At 36.8% G+C, this 18,631-nt stretch overlaps 3 protein-coding genes and 1 long non-coding RNA gene across 10 annotated transcripts in view; 1 reads left to right on the forward strand and 3 right to left on the reverse strand.

The window, feature by feature from the left end:
* The window catches only part of LOC309476041 (uncharacterized protein), a 160,859-nt gene that overhangs the window by 16,757 nt on the left and 125,471 nt on the right, over positions 1 to 18,631 (reverse strand). The gene's annotated exons all lie outside the window — the stretch shown is intronic.
* The window catches only part of LOC309476150 (uncharacterized protein), a 106,298-nt gene that overhangs the window by 15,854 nt on the left and 71,813 nt on the right, over positions 1 to 18,631 (reverse strand). The gene's annotated exons all lie outside the window — the stretch shown is intronic.
* On the reverse strand, positions 199 to 18,110 carry LOC309476124 (protein sidekick homolog). 5 transcript variants are annotated; one of them, XM_082139330.1, is made up of 6 exons: positions 18,022 to 18,110; positions 14,648 to 14,971; positions 8,731 to 9,060; positions 8,222 to 8,329; positions 7,092 to 7,117; positions 3,166 to 6,211 (listed from the first exon to the last, which is right to left on the reverse strand). In XM_082139330.1, the coding sequence occupies exons 1-6, from the start codon at positions 18,077 to 18,079 to the stop codon at positions 6,047 to 6,049; spliced, it is 1,011 nt and encodes a 336-aa protein (XP_081995456.1). In that variant the 5' UTR covers positions 18,080 to 18,110; the 3' UTR covers positions 3,166 to 6,046. The 5 variants fall into 5 exon arrangements, with proteins under 5 accessions (XP_081995457.1, XP_081995456.1, XP_081995455.1 ...); XM_082139329.1 differs by having other exon boundaries at positions 8,222 to 8,338; XM_082139331.1 differs by lacking the exons at positions 3,166 to 6,211; positions 7,092 to 7,117 and adding an exon at positions 199 to 374 and having other exon boundaries at positions 8,222 to 8,338.
* LOC309476453 lies at positions 269 to 2,998 on the forward strand. Of its 2 annotated transcripts, none has more exons than XR_014198164.1 (3): positions 269 to 385; positions 549 to 616; positions 1,932 to 2,997. It is a non-coding gene; the product is annotated as an uncharacterized lncRNA (long non-coding RNA). The 2 variants fall into 2 exon arrangements; XR_014198165.1 differs by having other exon boundaries at positions 303 to 400; positions 1,932 to 2,998.

Below are 18,631 nucleotides of genomic sequence, written 5' to 3' on the forward strand. Positions count from 1 at the left end.
AGGAATCAGTGTATTGTCCAGCATCAGTGTGTGTGATCTCAGCATCAGTCTCTCTCTACCTCTGGAGGTGGAATATCAGGATAAAAACACCTACAGCTGTGTGCTGAACAATCCCATCAGCAACCAGACCACACATCTGGACATCAACACACTATGTCACACATGTGCAGGTACCACAGCACTGATGATAGATTTGTGTATTTACTGATCTGATCTCTGTCTTCTGTTGTAGATCAGACTGGCACATTCACTTCTATCATTATCATTACAGAACCAGACCCACACTCTCCTTCACAACAAGACTCACCTCTAAAAGTGCTGATCTCTGCTGGATCTCTGTTGATTGTTGCTGTAGTCATTGGGATCTTCTGGATCTGCAGGAAATGTAAAATCTTATCTAGTATGGCATTAATACATTTTAATTAATTGCATGTAATTTAATAATTGCATTGTAAAATGCTTACATTTGAGCCTTATTTATAGAATATGCTGTGGAAAAACAGATCGATTTGAGATTGAGTTTTGTTGTTTTATTATTCTTTAAACAGTTCAGACTCGTGATGAAGAAATAACGTATGCAGAGACAACGTTCTACAAAGGAAATCGACACAAACCGGTAAGATATAAAGCAAGGTTACTAAACAGTGTTGCGCGGGGTGTAAAATCTGTGATGATTCCTGTGATGTGTTAGTCCTAACACAAAATTATTGTTACCTTCAGTTGAAGTGTATTATGTGAACATTGTGTTTGTTTTTAGCAGTGAACAGTGTATATTTGAGCAGAAACTCACTAAATTAAACCATCTAACAGGAAACTAATGCCTTCAGGAAATGAAGGTCACAATTCTGCTCGTTTGCACGACATTCTATGAGAAAATGTGCTTTTTAAATCATTCAATGATTTACACTGTCCATCTTTTTTGTTATTTGTTATTCATCATGTTATTTTCAGCAAAATCATGTATCAGATCATATTTTTTTGTGTCCAATTTGGGATTACTTTAATATAGGCTATTAAATATTTAGTAGTCAGAGGATCAGACAGTTGTTGTTAATAATGCATTAACAAAATTTCAGATTTTTCAGCTTTATATTAATACATTATATTAATATTTTGCATAGTGTTAGGCCTATGCAGTTCATGGTACACTCTCAGAAAAAAAAAATGCAACTAAATTACCTTTTTGAGTTACAACATCTTGTCACTGGGACAGTACCCTCAAATGGATCTGTACCTTATTTACCCCTAAATGGTTCATAACCAGTGCCATAAGAGCACACATACCTTAAAGGATCATCAGATACAAAATTCACTTTTATATGGTGTTTGCATAACCTAAGAAAGTCTAAATACTCCATAATCAGGCCGTTTGGATTTTCTGAGCACTATGATGTCATAATGCTCATGCTCCGCCCACAGCCGATGACGGATTGTCCCGTATTAGCCTATTTCTGCCCTCAGCCATTCGGCTCATTATTATTTAAAGAGACATGCCCGAAACGGGTCGCTGTGAACTAAAATGTTTTTGAGGAGGTGAAAAGGGTTTGAGGGTGTTGTTTTACACAACCATTGAGGAATTTTAACCAAAGTATGTTACAAGCTTTACATGAAGACCCGGCCTAAAGAATCATACCAACTTGTGGAAAATGGGCATCCGATGACCCCTTAAGGGCACATTTTACCAAGGTATTATAATTACCCTAACAGTGTAATATTCCTCAATAGTTGAATAATTTTGCTATTTTGTGTCACCACTTGATAAAACTGATAATTCAATCTCAATCTGCTTAATGTTAGCTTAGCAGTAAGTAGAAGATAAATATTTTATCAAATAATCACTGTTGTTAATATTTCACATTGAATCTCAATCAATCTTCAGGATGCCACATTTTTAACATGTAAAATATTATAGCTTGTGATATTTTTCACAGAAAGTTGAAGAGGAGGATCATGTGGTTTATGCACCTGTCGCCATGAGATGATCAAACTTCAGTCTTTTTCTAAGTCCTAAATCCAGCTGTTTCATCCCTTCATTTAAAAACTCTTGAAACAACCTCAGATTCAAAGTCTATGGTTGAGTTCTTGGATTGGTAAGATTCACCACAGCAACAATTCTGACAAAAAAAAAAAAAAAAAAAAAATTACATGAATGTGTTATAAAAAACGTAATACTTTTATTTTGAGTTTGATTAATCTTCTAAAAGCCTCAAATGAATTTGCCATGCAATACATTGTTTAATAAATTATCAAAATAATTTAGACGCATTTGATTCTTGGGATAGTTGAGCCTAAAATCCTTTACTCACACGCATGCCATTCATCTTCGGATCAATAATGAAGATATTTTCAATATTATGCTTTTGTCCATCCATTAAAGTCTATTTATAAGCTTAAAAAAAAAAAAAAAAAATCTTTACAATTCCAGAACAAACCTCTGGTTCTTGTGCATTAAGCATGCAGATTGAGCTTATGCTTACCATATTTGATGAGCTCTATGTATGTGCATTGATCAATGTTTGTATTTGCATGAAGGTAAAATAAAATATGTTCGTCATATAAAAGTGGTCGTGTCTCTTCAGACAACTTTAAATTTAAACCGCTTGTTTCAAATTGATTACTTTTATGATGTCTTTATGCACCTTCTGAAACTTGAAACTGTTTGTTAAACGAACAAAAATAATTAGAGAATATTAAAACATCTTAATTTTTTGGGTCTGAAAACTAGAGATCTGCAAACCATAAATGTAAAACATTCATCAGAACAAGTCAAAGTGCTTCATTCTGTGAAATGTGGTTTGACCTAGACAAACAGGTTCTGCATGAGAATGTCTGTATGCTGAATGTGTGTGAGTTTGTGTTTAAAGGTGACAGTTTTATGTCTGTGTGACTAGCATGTGGCTGAAGGTGTTTTTTCCATTTCTGCACATAAGATGTTAGCAGTTTTACTTCTGCTACCAGTGGAATGTCCTCTAGTGTCAAGACCAGAAATTTGCAGGTTTAAGGACTAAAAATGTTAAAAATGTAAAGTATTAATCCAATCAGAGTTTAAATCACATTCTAGAATGTACAGATTCACAATGATCGCTCTAATAAATCAGTGTAACTTTAAGTTATTTCCGTATACAACTTTTTAAAAAAAATCATGACAAATAAAGATTTCAGCTGTTGAGTCAATCAGATGTTTTTAATGGCATTTATCACAGACATATAAATAAGTTACAAGTTCCTTTAGAAAATGAAAAGGACAAATATTCAGCGTTTTATAGCCTCAATAGGATTAGGCGCGTATGAAATTAGGATATAACAGGATTTAGAGGCGTTCTGTCCAAGAACAAGGTGGGAGAGACTAGACCACTCAGACTATTCAAATGAAGGCAAAACATTCCATCACCCAGGGAGATTTCATACAAACACAGCAAATAGAAAATAAAAAATCTGAAATATAGCCCATCTTGAATGAAGAAAACACATAACATTCGCATGGGTCAGGGAAGGGATGCAAAACGTATAGATTGCAGGCCAAATTAATGAAATATAAGTGCACATAGTTCATGTTCAAGTTCACTTTATTTGTATAGCACATTAGGCAAACCAAAGTGCTTTACAGAACAACCAGATTAAAAGATAAAACTTGCATAACACATAAAACACAAATAAGAGCAGCTAAGGCTAAGCGAAACCTTAAAACAGGGACAAAACAGTATCAAACTCAAATATAACATAGTAAAACATTTGTAGCAAAAAAGTATCAAACTCAAATATAACATAAAACAGGAGTAGCAAAACAGCATCAAACTCAAATATAAAATAGTAGAACCAACCTCAGAGAAGAGATCAACATATTAAAAAAAAACCCGGTAGCAGGCACATAGCACAGACACATAGCATTAAAAGCTATTAACACTAAACACAATTTTTTTTTTATAATAATAAATATATATTTACACAACCTTAAAGGCATGGAACGTAATAAACCCTCTCAGAGGATGTTTCAGCAACCAAAAGGTATATCAATTTTCAAGCTGGTGAATTCTGGTTTTGTGGTGGTGTAGCGGTTCATTTGAATTTTTTTATAAAAATGGTTGATCAAATGCAGCTTGCCGGTTAAAATAGTTAAAGGTTGGTTTGTTCCAGAATTTTTTTTGTTATGCTTGTTGAAAGTCTCCTCATTTCCTGACATCATCCTGACGAAAAGATAAGTGGTCTAATTGTATTTATATGCATCAACTGTGGAAGGCATAGGACTATAAAATGTTCGTCCAATCATTGCATTCGGTCCAATGTCCTGAATGGCTGAACCCACCAAAACATCTGCCTTGCCCACCCAATCAGAATTTAGACACAGTATTTAGATTGTTTTAAATCAATGCCCAAATCATAAAAAACAGACTGAGGTTTGATAACTGACTTTAAGGTGTCAGTTAGCCACCATTAAAATGGGTTATACCATAAGCAGTGGAATTATGCTAGAAACCCTCGCTTATTTAAAAACTTGCATTTATTGCATGGACGGAGCAAGAAAATTATGTATGACACCTGTTGTTATAAAGGTGTCATATTAGTGCACAAGCTCATTTCTGTGAAGAGCAGGTGTTTCAGCTGTGTGTTCATCTTGGCAACATATTTATGTAAACAGTCAATTCTAACGGAATGTAGCCAAATGGGACAAAAGTAGTATTTCAGTGCAGTAATGGGTCTTATCTTATGCTCGAAGTGGGCTGTGAGTGATCAATCCGACAATGCAGCTAATGCAATTAGTTTTATCTGTCGTACCGATGATTCTGCAGGTTTGAGACAAGTTAACGTGTGCCCTCTGTAGACATTTTTCAGACATTTAGCATTATTAGTCAGCATGTAGAGCATTTCATAATAAACAATGTTAGAATTTGGAAAATTATTTAGAGATGGCAAGGGAAGACAAATCTTTTTAAATTACAAGTTAACTTTGTTTTGCCCTCATGATGAGAATTTTGATTATCAGATTATGTACACTGTTTACTTTTAGTATTTGAGCAAAATATAAAAATGGTCCATACTTTTCTTAAGAGGTAAACCCTGTTTTCTCAGTACCCAAGGCCTTCTATGTGCCATACACAAGTGTTTAAATGTAAAATAAATAAATAAATAAATAGCCTGTTAACCTAACCTTTTTATATTCATATCCAGTTTTTTCAGTACACATTTTGGGATAAAGTTTTGGTAAAAATTCTAAGACATCACTGTTTTGGCTCTCTGGGCCCAAGATTCTCATCTTTGATGACTATTTTGGGTGTTTTTTTCTTTTTTCTTTTACAAAGTACTACACCTGTGTCAATGGAAATATGACTGTTCCAAAAAAGTCTTGTCCTGACCTCCACTGGGAAAGAAATATAGAGACCGGACCTCTTGGAACTTTAACTGAATACCCCTGATCTTCATACTGAAAAAAAATGTCAATAACTCACTGTTCTACTGCTTGTAAATTGTTTCTTTGTTCCTCGTGTTATTACTGGTATGCGGTTTAATTGTCTTTTTTGAAGAAATGCTTATATAACTTAATATTTCATTTTCATGTTTTAATCTGTTATTTAAATGACTAATAACAAATATCAAATTTGTTTTTGCGGTGTTGAGGTGAAATATCATTATTTGCATGGACGGAGCAAGAAAATTATGTATGACACCTGTTGTTATACAGGTGTCATATTAGTGCACAAGCTCATTTCTGTGAAGAGCAGGTGTTGCAGCTTTGTGTCCATCTTGGCAACATATTTATGTAAACAGTCAATTCTAACGGAATGTAGCCAAATGGGACAAAAGTAGTATTTCAGTGCATTAATGGGTCTTATCTTATGCTCGAAGTGGGCTGTGAGTGATCAATCCGACAATGCAGCTAATGCAATTAGTTTTATCACTGGTATTGGTACCAACTACTGAAATCTTAGTATCTTGATACCATTTCTGTGAGCAACTTACAATGAAGAGAGGATAGGAAACAAAAGAAAATCTCTCGTTTCCCATCTTCTCTTCACTTTCCTTTTCAGTTAAAGTATCAGAATAATTCATGTTACATTAATATCTCAATGGCAGCTTCACGCTCAATTTCAATCTGATTCTGAGACAAGTTATTGGTGTTCATCCCTAGAGCGTCAGTCTGATTAGAGGACATGTGACTGGCATCACCCATCAGAATCTCAGTCTGATTCAGGGACAAGCCTTTAACACCATTCGCCTGCAAAAAAACAGATTACCAGAAGGTGAAAGAAATGAACAGGATGAATAATTCAGTTACGCAAAACAATATACTAGAGACTATGAACTGTGTGCATTTCTTTTCATTTTTGCAGAATGTATGGTGGATTTATTTTCCTAAATATTAAACACGTTGTCATAAGTGTGGGATGCTTCTCGTAATGCATCTGATAAACTGCATTACACTGTCATCTTCTGTACTACAATGAGACTATTATGGCAAAAAAAACATTGGCAACCTTGCACTGTATTTTCCAAATCCAAATTAACCCCAAAAATAAGTTGAAATTGATTCAGAAAAGAATTTGTGTGTTTATATAAAATTACATATTTAGTTACTATTAATTTTACAGTTGAAAGTTAACAAAAACATTTTTCAAACATTCAGCACATCTAAAATGCTTAAACTATTGTACTGGTAAGTATTTCTAAATTATTTAGGTTATTTTAGAGATGCACCGATGTATTGGCCAATAATCGGTATCCGATTGTTTAAAAACAGCCAATGATCAGGGCCGATTATATCCTGTCAATCAAAAGCAACTCATACTGTGTGTGAAGAAAATCTCTCATGTTTATCGAAATTACACACAGATCCTACAGCAGGGTCATATAACAGCCTACAGTATATCAATATAATTGTGACAATATTATTAAATAATTCTAATTATATAATATAAATTTATCCATACCACCGTTTATTATAAAGTAAATTAGTACAAGAGCAGTGCTGTCCTGAAGAGTCAGTTATTATTGGGTTAATGTAGTGATTTCTGAATCTGAGTAAAACACAAACATGTTGCCAACTTGCAGATCTGAATCTAATTTCTGTAGTCAGACAAATACAGTGAGTATCTTACCTGAACATCGCGCTGCGTCCTGGTGTCTGTTTGAACAATTAAAAAACTCAATTAAACACACATTACTAGGGTTATTTAGAATAATCTTTCAAAATTCTTTACACAATTTCCATCTTGTTAATTCAACTGTATGTCATTTAGTGATTTAGTTTCTTCTGAACCAGTTCTAGATGAGCCAGTTCACCAAATTGAACTGAATTGTCTGAAACAACAGTTGTGGCTCAGGTCAGCACTGATGCACGGTTATTTAAATTAAACTCAGTTTCGGACGAGCCTGACAGTCACTCAGACTCAAAATGGGTGACCTCATTTGGGGAGGTTATTTATATTTAAATGACTGAACAAGATGAATGACTGTGACGATGTGCACAGATACTGCTTCATGATCAGCCTGAAGAGCTTCTCCGGCACCAGAACAATTGTTTACATTGCCATGCTTTAAAAACTGTTTGATATTTGTACTTCACTTAATACTTACAATATGTATTTTTTTCGCTGCTATGCTCTTCAAAACAATAACAAAGGTGTGTATGTAAATGACTGTGGAATCTTGGAGCTTGTCGTCATGCCGATGGATCTAACGTTAATAATGTTTGAGGGGAAATTCTGTATGGATGAGTGAAAACATTGATGTTTTTAACATGACTGTGGTATGAAGCATGGTGCGATTGCTGATGAGAGACCGATATCAGCGCCACACGTGAGTCCCATGGATATAAAAGAATGAGGACATTTCATTCTACCGAACTACTCGCAAGTGCTGAATTACTACTCGACGAATTTAACTTGAGGTAACGCAGCGCTGTTTCACTTGGTCTACACCAGTGGTTCTCAAACTTTTTTGGTCACGTCCCCTTTAAAGACATCTGACTTGACAGTAGCCTTGAATTCTGACACCATGAGCTTCCTGCTTTTAGCCATATCTCTATTATTAACTTTTTTCTTTTTGTTGTTATTTATTATTATTTATTATTATGCTTATTGAACTGAGATACACTGATATATACTGATAAAAAAGTATTAATCAGTAGTCCCAAATTCACACATTCTGTTTACAGTGTCTACGAACTGTCTGAAAGAAACAGTTCATAGATAAGTATCAGACTTCCCATCACTAAAGTAATACTCACCTTTCCTTCTTTCTTTACACTTCCAACAAATCACACCAGCAGCAGCAGCCACCAGCAGAACAACAACAGCACATATTCCCACAACAGCAGCTGAAGACAGACCTGAATCTGGAACAGCTGAAGACAGACAGACATTATTATTTAACAGAGAGTGACTGATAATCAATTTTACCACTGTCTTTTTCTCATATTTACACGTTTCTGCTTTGGTATGATATTTATTAAATTGACAGATGGCGCCATCTGGTGGGTTTTTGAAGTACAACAGCTTTTTAGCATCACAGCACTGAGAGATCACCAGGAAACAGCAGCACAGAAAAACTGACCTCATGTTTGTTCATGTTAATGATATTAATCTTGAGAACATGTGTTGGTTGCTCACTTGATGTGAAGGTGATCTCAATTACGAAGTCAAAGCTCACTTTCCCAAATATCCACAATGAAAACATTTACTAGGTCTATTTAATTTAACTTTTAAATTTGCTCAAGGGAACTACTGGAGTCCTCACCAGTGACAGAAACATTGAAACTCCTTTTGATGTTGAAGCTGCTGCCACTGATGTCTAGTACATATTCTCCAGAGTCTGTGATTCTGGTGTTTGTGATGGTCAGAGATCCAGTCTGATGATCCAGCTTCAGTCTGTCTCTGAATCTCTCTTTACACTGAACAACTGTACAGATCTTACTCTGATCTCCAGTGATTTCAGCAATACGTGTGTCATTAAAATACCACGTCATCACATCATTTGGGTTTTTTATTTCACCAGGATCAAAAGTGACAGATTCTCCCTCCATCATTGACTTTCTCTTCTCTTCATCTCGTTCAGCAGCAGAAACACCTGAAACACAAACCAACAGATGATTAAAGGATACGTATGCCAAATACACACACAAAATGTGAAAGAACTAAAGATAAAAGCAACATTTTATCTCTATTTTATACTTTTTCAGCATCACATTGCTTCAGAGGGCCTTTAACAACTCCCCGGAGACGTGTGGAGTATTTTTATGATCGATTGATGCACTTTTATGGACTTCAACACAGAAACAGCAACTCACTGCCATTATAAAGCTTAGAAGAGCCAGGACATGTTTTTAAAGGGCACCTATTATGCAAAATTCACTTTTACATGGTGTTTGAACATAAATGTGTGTTGGCAGTGTGTGAGCAAAACCACCCTAGAATGATAAAAATCCATTCAGTGTTTTTTTTTTACAATCTCAATAAATCATAAGCACTGTCTCAGAATGAGCTGTTCTCAGATTCTATGCAATGTGACGTAGAATTGCACAGGCCCCTCCCACGACTGTTGATTGACAGACTGCAGTTTGAGCATAGACCCGCCCTGAGTGAGCTGGACACCGCCATTGTTTCGATGCTTGAGCAGCTGTAGACAAGAATGTCTCCTAAGCGATTGAGGTGTGTTGTTGTTGGATGTAAGAATGAACATAGCAGTCTTCATTTACTCTCGTTCTTACTCGAGGATGGATCTGTACTGTTTGTGATCCAGATTACACTCTTCGGAGCAACAGGCCTAACGTGACTGACCATGGCAGAAATGAAAGTGAGAGCGCGCACTTTATGACAGCTCATCGAGTCATTTTACGGATATAAGGTTTACCAGTTTATTAAGCACCCACTGAAAAGGTGTGCATATATTTGTTTACTGTTAGTTGTAACGAGTGTTTTGTGTACTTCGCTGTGTATGTTGATGATAATGAAAGGGAGAGAGAGAGAGTTTATGGATAAGACTTTAATGCTCACTTTAATACTGTTTATTCAGCTCTTACAGTGATTCTCTGGAGTAAAACTAACGCTTCATCTTTTGTGTGATGTATAATAAACTTCACTGAACTCGTCAGTATATTTTGGTCATCATTCAGACAGGGTCTGCTACAGCAGGCTTGTATTAACAGTGGATAAAAGCAGATGACAAGTAAATTATAACCATAATTAAACTAAACCTGTTCTATCGCCATACAGCAAATAATCTCTGGCTCTGTGGGCATTATTGTCCGAGAGTTTCTGTTCTGATATTATCAGATGAGATTGTCCTGACTCTGAGGGCGAGCTCGTGAGGCTCCGCCCCCTGTGCCAGCAGCAGCAGTTAATTTGCATTTAAAGGGATACACACTAAAACAGCGCATTTTTCCGAGCCCCCAAAAAATGACAAGTTAAACATGCTGTAAAAAATGATCTGTTGGGTATTTTGAGCTAAAACTTCACATACATACTCTGGTGACATCAGAGACTTATTATGACCACTGCTAGTGTAGCTAGCGAAAGCGGTCATATAGGGATTGTCAAAGTTTTTTTTTCTTTTTTTTTTTCGTCATCTACTGAATTTTTCGTCAACGATACCAGGGACACGAAACACCGGGGAACATGAAATTTGGTGGGCATGTAGCCCCACTAGACTTTTACGGAAAAAAATTTTTGGGTCCCCGGGGGCCACTCCCCCCCCCCCCCCCCCCCCCCGCGCTGGGCCCCCCCAAACCCCAAAAATGCAGTCTTTCCTAAATAACTACCTGAACCGTGGCACCGAGGATGAAGACATTTTTATGGTATGTTGGTCTTAAGGGCCCACATCAACCTAGCCCATAATCACTCATTTGTGATTTGCGCCCCTCCCATAAAAAAATTAAAATGCAATATTATTCTGCTTTAATCGCCCCTATCTTCAGTTGAGATGTTCAGAACTGCACCATATTTCATGTGTGTGATTAACTTGACATCCTCTGGGGGTATGCTAAGTTTCTTAGAATTTCATCCATGGGGGGGTATAAAATAAATTCATTTATGTGCACATTTAGTGACTGTACACTCATCGGCCTGTAGATGGTGGTGTTGAGCGAAGGGTTGCTGGTTTAGGATGATACTGTCACACACACACATGCAGGAATACAAACAAACGCAAGCATGCACACACACTGACATCCACATGCACAGACACACACCCATACACACACATACAAATCCACATGCACAGACACACACACACAAACACACACGCGCACACACATGTACGCACACATACATACACGCACAGACACACACACACACATACACAAACACACACATACACATACTACTACTTTTTTTAGGTATACATAAACACGCAATACAGCCAAATTGCTCCACGTCATTTATTTTTGTGGAAAGCCAGTGCAGGCCTGAGCGGCGGTCATATTTTGTACCGCCATGCGGTACATCTAGTTTTACATCTTGTGAAAAGGGGCATAATAGGTGCCCTTTAATAGAACTCCGATTGTGTTCATCTGAAAGAAGAATGTCATATACACCTAGGATGACTTCAGGGTGAGTAAATCATGGGCTAATTTTCATTTTTGGGTGGACTATCCCTTTAAACATATATAATAGCTTTTAAGTCAAGTGTGCCACAAGTTCTAAAAAGTGAAGCCAAGGCGCCTCAATCGCCCCCAGCTGGCTGGAACCAGTATAGTTTATAAACTATAAGGTCTAAAAAAAAATTCTGTCATTTAAGGTAGTTTTTAATCACAGTGATGCAAGTTCAAGTGTTCGTTTTTTAAAAAAGTTTGGTTTTAGTTATTTGATGCTATAACAACATGAGTGTGACATTATGACTGTCAGCTGAGATTAAGTAGTCACTGACGGACTATTTTCGAGACACCCCTCGCTGCAGACTGTTGCGCGGTGACGTCTGGTATTCACGTCACGCATGTACGCATCACGTATGCGTTACCACGCATGTGCAAAATATGACGTATAGTCTGTTAATAATACGCATGTGCGCACACGCAGTTCATGTCAATCACTTCCGCATGGTTCCCCAGATCCTTAAAAAGTCTTATTTTTACTTATGAAAGGTCTTAAATTTTAGATGACACTTTGACTTAGACGTATCTAAATGCTTTCCAAATTAAAACCATCTAATTAGTACATATTTATTATTCTACCTTTGTGGATTTGCTTGTTCACGTGACAATTCACGTCATCGGCAGCAGCATATTAGCCTACGTCTATCTCCTGCACGCGAGAGAAGAGAGGGAGAAGAAAGTTTGTAAATGTCAGTTCAAGTTCATTCCTTATGTTCTTAAGAGTGTGCGATATGTATTGTCTATTATGATATTGTAATCATTGTTTTAACTACGAGCTAACATCGCATTTGACTCTTGTGCTTCCACTGCGTGATGTGTGCAGTTATAGGTATGTCCCCAAAAAAGTTTGTCTTATATTTACATCATATTATGTTATATTAGATTGGTTGAATTCCAATGTAGAATGGGGTGTGTTATTTCTTGATATCAGACCGCTGCGAAGTATAACACACCGTTGCCATGAAAAACAGAGCGTTGCTATGGACGCAGGATTCTAACCGTAGAGACGGAACGGACTATTTTCTTTAGCGGAAGCAATACAATCGTTTTTAAATCAATAAACTCCTTTTTAAATCAATATTTTGTGTCAAATTATTGATTTATTTGGTGGGTAGCCATGTAATAAGCGGGATAATGTAGAGCGAGGCGGTTGATATAGCGAATAAAAGCTTCGCGTCGGGGTCCCGATCAGCCTGTCGGGGTTGTATACGCTATAACAACCGCCTCGCTCTACATTATCCCTTACATATAACATGAGCAAGAGTGCCGTTTTCCCGTGCACAATAGCAAATGTGATATATTTTTTTTTCAACCGTTAAATTAAGTTAACATTATTAGTTACTTTTTAGACATAACATTGGCAATATTGTTTGTTTTCCCTTTATTTCGCTGACGATTATTTCAAAATGAAACCGTAGCAGAGTCTCCAAGCAACAGACAGCGATGATTTTTGACTGAAATCCGTGTTTTGAATAAATCATTTAACGATTCAATGAACAATCACTTGCTTTTCCTGAATGAATCAGCCGTTTGAACAAATTGGTTGAATGAATGACTCAACTCACTTAAGACAGTGACTTTCCGCCACCTACTGGCAGTTTTAGTTTCATATTTAAAGTAGCCTTTAATTAAAACGTTAAAATTAGAAATTATTTCATATTTAAATGTATGCAATTGTAAATGGTGTAAATATATCAATGCCAATTCTGATGCCGCTTCTGTGTCACCACTGCCCTGCAAAGATGGATTTTGATTTAGGTATTGTGTTATTATTCTAATATAATCTAATTTGAATGTTAGAATGAGACATAAAAGGTGATGCATACCTCTAAATAAGTTTAGAAAAAATTTCCATATATAGGTGAAAATGCCCCTGGAAATCAGTTTAAGGTTGCAAACATTGCCCCTTAATAAAAATTTTAATTTCTGTCACTACTGTGAACTGACCACTGCATAGAATATGAATAAAATGAATATCTTCGTGAGTCTGCTGTCAACAACAGACCTAAACCAGCCATGGTACCAGTACAAAAACACAATCAGTAAAACATCATCTAATTATTATCAACAAAACTTTGAAAATATCAAGATATATTTTTGTCAATATTGCGCATCCCTAATGTAAGGTATTCAATTTTGATTTTTTTAGGTCTTAAAAAGCCTTAAATTCGACTTTAAAAAGTGTGCAGCAACCCTGTTTCCGGTGATGGATTTGATCTATATCTATCTGTCTGTTCTTCCTATGTGTCTGTCGGTCTATCCATCTATCTCTATCTGCCCTTCTGTCATGCCTATCTGTCTGTGTGTGTGTGTCTGATAGACTGTATTGGCTTCAAAACTTTCAGCTTGAAAATTACTTTGAACTTCAAACTGAAAACCTTCAAACTTCAAGCTTTTAAAACTATTTCAAACTTTCAGGATAGGCGTTCTCAAGCCAACCTAAAGTTTGTCTTGAAAAACTTTTTTTTTAAACTAGTTTATGTTGTTCATTAAGTAAGTCTCTAAGGTACTTTACAGACAAAGCCAATAACACTCAAACATATCTTTGTCTAACATCTTCCTGTTTAAAATATTTTAAAAATAAATTCCTTGTATGACTCTGTACTATGTTAATGCCTTTCTTGTAAATGATTCAATATTGTTTGTTCATACGTGACGTCACCGCGTAACACGCATGTGCTGTCACCACGATATGGTGCATGTGTGGTAACACATACGTGACGTCACCACGCTACAGTCTGCAGCGAGGAGTACTTGCTATTTTCAGGATCTTTAGGAGGATATTGGAGCTTCAACTTTAATGTCTACATTACAATAACTGTTTATTTCACACCGACATGAGTTGTTCTGCAGTAAACTGTACTAACTGTTTCTACAGGAGTGAGAGCAGGGCCTTGATATCGCGGCTCCACTTCACACTCACTACTGAGCAGACTATGGCTCCAAGATGTCAGCGTCATATTTGGACTTTGGCGGCTTCACTTCTCTACAATGGAAGAGAGTGAAGTTGCGTCGTCCATCTTTTTTATAGTCCATTTAAACAGTTTAATTCATTAAATTACTCACCGTGACCAGTAACACAGAAGGTCTTTTCAAAGCTTTTTCTGCTCCTGCTGAAGATCTTTAGTTTATATTCTCCAGCATCTGTGTTTGTGATGGTCAGAGATCCAGTCTGATTATCCAGCTTCAGTCTGTCTCTGAATCTCTCATCACCATCTTCACACTGAACATCTGTACAGGTAACAGTGAGATCTCCAGTTATTTGAGCGATGCGAGTGTTATTACAATACCATTTTATATCTTCTTGTTGGCTTGTTTGAACACCAGTATGTAGAGTGACTGAATCTCCCTCCAACACTGACACTGACACTCTATCCGCACCAGACGCACCTGAAGAAGGAATTAACAGTTCATTACTACACAACACAAAAAAGGGCTGTGAAAAGGTTTTTTTTTTTTTTTTCAAATCATAAAGATTGTGAAAAGAGAAATATGTCTGGTTTCATAATGTAACATGCAAACAAACAGCTTAAGAACATCATTGAGTAACACTTTCAATCATCAAACAAACATAAACAAGTCTCATGGAAGATCTTAATGAACATTATACAAAGTCACATCCTGACATAAGCTGCTTTCCCTAAACATATGTGGATTCATACAACCATGTGTGGCAGTAGCGGTTTTTGGCACGGGCGAACCGGGCAGCAGCCTGGGGCGGCATTTTTCCATTTAACTGTGTGGGGAATTGGCAAATTGCCACCCTCTCCGTCACACTCTCTTGACGGAGCACAGCGACCCAATGGACACAGCGACCCAATAGACTTCAACGGAGAAAAGTGAAGTCAATTAGAAGCACTCACTTCCTGATGGCTGAGCGTATTGCGCAGACTCAAACTGAGCTTGATGACGTAGATGTGACGTGAGCAACCCGTCTGTCTTCTAGTAGCTGTGCCAAGAGAAATCTGAATCATTCCCTTCCGAAACTTGCAGAGACGGAGAGTGTGAGTAGGAGGTGTCCATGAGCTAGGAGCAGGAGCAACTTTTGCTAAGTATTCTGATTAATTATTTTGTAATTTTGCCTCCACGCCCCCCCGGTTGCCAGTGAGCTTCTCCTCCTGTCCATACGGTAATTTCTCTACTGTGCGACAGAGAGTCGCGTGGTTATGACACAATCGTTAGCCTATTTTAACAAAACGGCTTCTACTGGGCCATAACGTAAGATACAAGGTAATGGAGCTTTTTATACATTGTCGAGTTTCTTTAGAAATAAATGGACAAATGGAGTCTTTAAACACCTCAGATGTGTGGGAAACGCCAAAATGAATGGGAGTCAATGGAATGCTAACAGCAAGTGATGGATATGCTAACCATGGAAGCTACGCTTTCCGGGTGCTGGATTACCCCCTTGGTTCCTGCACAGTGAGAAGGGGAAAAGGGAGGGGGGCATGGGGGACAGTTCACCCCTGGGTCTTGTCTCTCCCAAATGGAACGGACAATTGGAATCTTTTGCACGCTCGAGTTCGTTATTTCAAATGTAGGCGTGTGGCAAGCGCGCTCATAATTGAAGCGACGCAATAGTTTTTTCCAGTCGCAGCGAGATGAAAAAAAATCTAAACTTTTCAGAATGCCGCAAGCGCAACGCAGGTCATGTGACGAGAACCAACCAATCAGCTTCACCCTTTCCGTAACAACATTGAAAGCTCAGTTAACATGAAGGACGGGGATGCACCCAAACACTACGGGCGTTTTTCTCTTCTCCGTAAATAAATCTTGCAGCAGAGCTACAGCAAGCATTTCTCGGTGGCGGAAATTCATTAGCTACTAAAACGTATTTGTCATTGTGGAGAGCGCAGTGCATGGATGCATAGCAACAACAGACGCCACGGAAAATCGGACCGAATTTTACTATCAATAATAAAAGATAAGCTAATGTGCATTGTAAATGTCAGTAATTTATCTTTCTTGACTTATTCTTTTTATAAAAATGATTTAAAGGCTGAAATATGTGAGGTTTATCTTTTTATAAAACCCTTTTTTGTCAAAACTTTATTTGAACTTGTACATGTTAGTAGATTACATGTTGCAAGACACTCCTTTAAAATCTGGCCATGATTTTTTATGTTATTATTTTAATGTTTATGTTAACAAAAAGTGCAAATTGATGCTAATTTTATTTGTTGGTTTTCGACATAAAACTTGGTGAATTGATTTCATTCTGTAGTATTAGTACTTTTTAAAAAAGGATTCTGTGACAACCGTGATCATTTTGGTCACTATATAGAGAGAAGGAAATAAAAGGTGGAATAAAGTCATTATTTTTGTTTGTTTTTGCGCACAAAAAGTATTCTCGTCGCTTTATAAACTTAATATTGAGCCACTGGAGTCACTTGGACTATATTAACAATGTCTTTAATACATTTTCTGGGCCAGCAAGTTATAGTGTCCATAAGCCTGTGGAGGAGTGATCCAGCACTCAGATTTCATCAAAAATATCTTAATTTGTGTTCCGAAGATGAACGAAAGTCTTACGGGGTTGGAACAACATGAGGGTGAGTAATTACTGACAGAATTTTCATTTTTGGGTGAACTAACCCTTTAAATATAGCAGGTCGGCTGACTCGATTTTCTTCTCATACATTCCCGTAGCGTCACAGTGCATTTCCCCCTAGAAGCCTAGCGTCCATTGACTTCAATGGGGCTGCATTGAACTGTTTTTTTTTTTGTTTTTTTTTCAGTGCTTCGGAACTAGACGGTCATTGGATAAATGCTGCGATTATGTCCCGCCCACGGACGCTCAGCGTCTCTGGGGTGAATGAGGAGTGGGCTGGCCTGGACTCCGGGCTTCTGCGTGATGATTGGAGGGTCTGTCGAAAGGCTGCATCTCCTTTTGATTGACAGGGACTTCATACAATAAAAAATGTCGCTGATGTTGAAGCTATTCGCGCTCAGTCCCATCGCGGATTTTTCAAAGACAAACTGCTGCAATCATTTCTTGGTATTTGCTTGTCAAAATTGCTAGCCAATTTTCATAATACATTTCACACAATTATTCATTTATACCTTTATTATATTATTACTTATTATATGTTTTATATTATTATTAGTAATAGCCTAATTCAAAAAAAAAAAAAAAACATTATTAGTATTATTATTATTATACTTTATTATATTATTATTTATACCTTTATTATATTATTACATTCATTTTTCACAGAGCATTTTCTTGAAAAGGAACGTAGAATTTACGTATAAATAAATGAATAATTTTTATGATGTAGGCCGAAAATGAGCTTCCCCTCTTTGAAAGACCAGCAGCCGCACTGCACGAGAGATAAATTGTGTAGCCGTGGATAAAATCTTCTGCCATATAACTGAGTAACAGTTTGTCATTCATTTGTATCTTTAACTAGAACAGAGATTGTAACATAATGTCTTACCATGTGCGAGTAAAAACAACACTGAGCAAAAGCAATATTTTGCGTTCATGTTTTCCATGCAGTTGTTCGCGCCATTTAGTCTGAAAATGAATGAATGGAATGCATCATGCATGCATGACACACACGTCACGTGTCGTTATTCTTCTTCTTCTGCTTTTGCGGTTGGCAAACCAGCTTGAAGTGCATTTCCGCCACCTCTTGGGGTGGAGTCTGAAGCCTCGATGAACGAAAGGAATAATTAAATGAGAAGAAAAAAAAAGAAAAAAAAACTTTCCTTCTGATCAAATATGTATCTCTTAAATATTTTTGAAGAATATCATAGACCCTTATGTTTCTGTGCATTCTGAAATATATTGTGAACTGTAATGACATTGATTTCCAAATCTCTTTGATTTCTGCTAGCTGATTTCTACAAGCTGATTTCTTTCTCTTTTAGGCAAGGCAAGGCAAGGCAAGTTTATTTATATAGCACATTTCATACACAATGGCAATTCAAAGTGCTTTACATAGAAGAAATTAAAATAATAAAAAGAAATAAGAATAATTAAAACAGTTTAGAAAAATAAAAAATAAAATACAGTACAAACAGTCGGACGAACATTGGCACAGT

Source organism: Leuciscus leuciscus (genome assembly GCF_965113295.1).
Source record: "Leuciscus leuciscus genome assembly, chromosome: 15".
In the NCBI taxonomy this organism is placed as follows: Eukaryota; Metazoa; Chordata; class Actinopteri; order Cypriniformes; family Leuciscidae; genus Leuciscus; species Leuciscus leuciscus.

Coding starts and splice junctions, on each gene's coding strand:
- LOC309476124 (XM_082139329.1), bottom strand. CDS start 18,079: ATGGAAAACATGAACGCAAAATATTGCTTTTGCTCAGTGTTGTTTTTA. Junction 14,972..18,021: donor GTTGTTTTTACTCGCACATG/GTAAGACATTAT, acceptor TTCCTTCTTCAG/GTGCGTCTGGTGCGGATAGA. Junction 6,212..7,091: donor GGACGCAGCGCGATGTTCAG/GTAAGATACTCA, acceptor GTTTTTTTGCAG/GCGAATGGTGTTAAAGGCTT.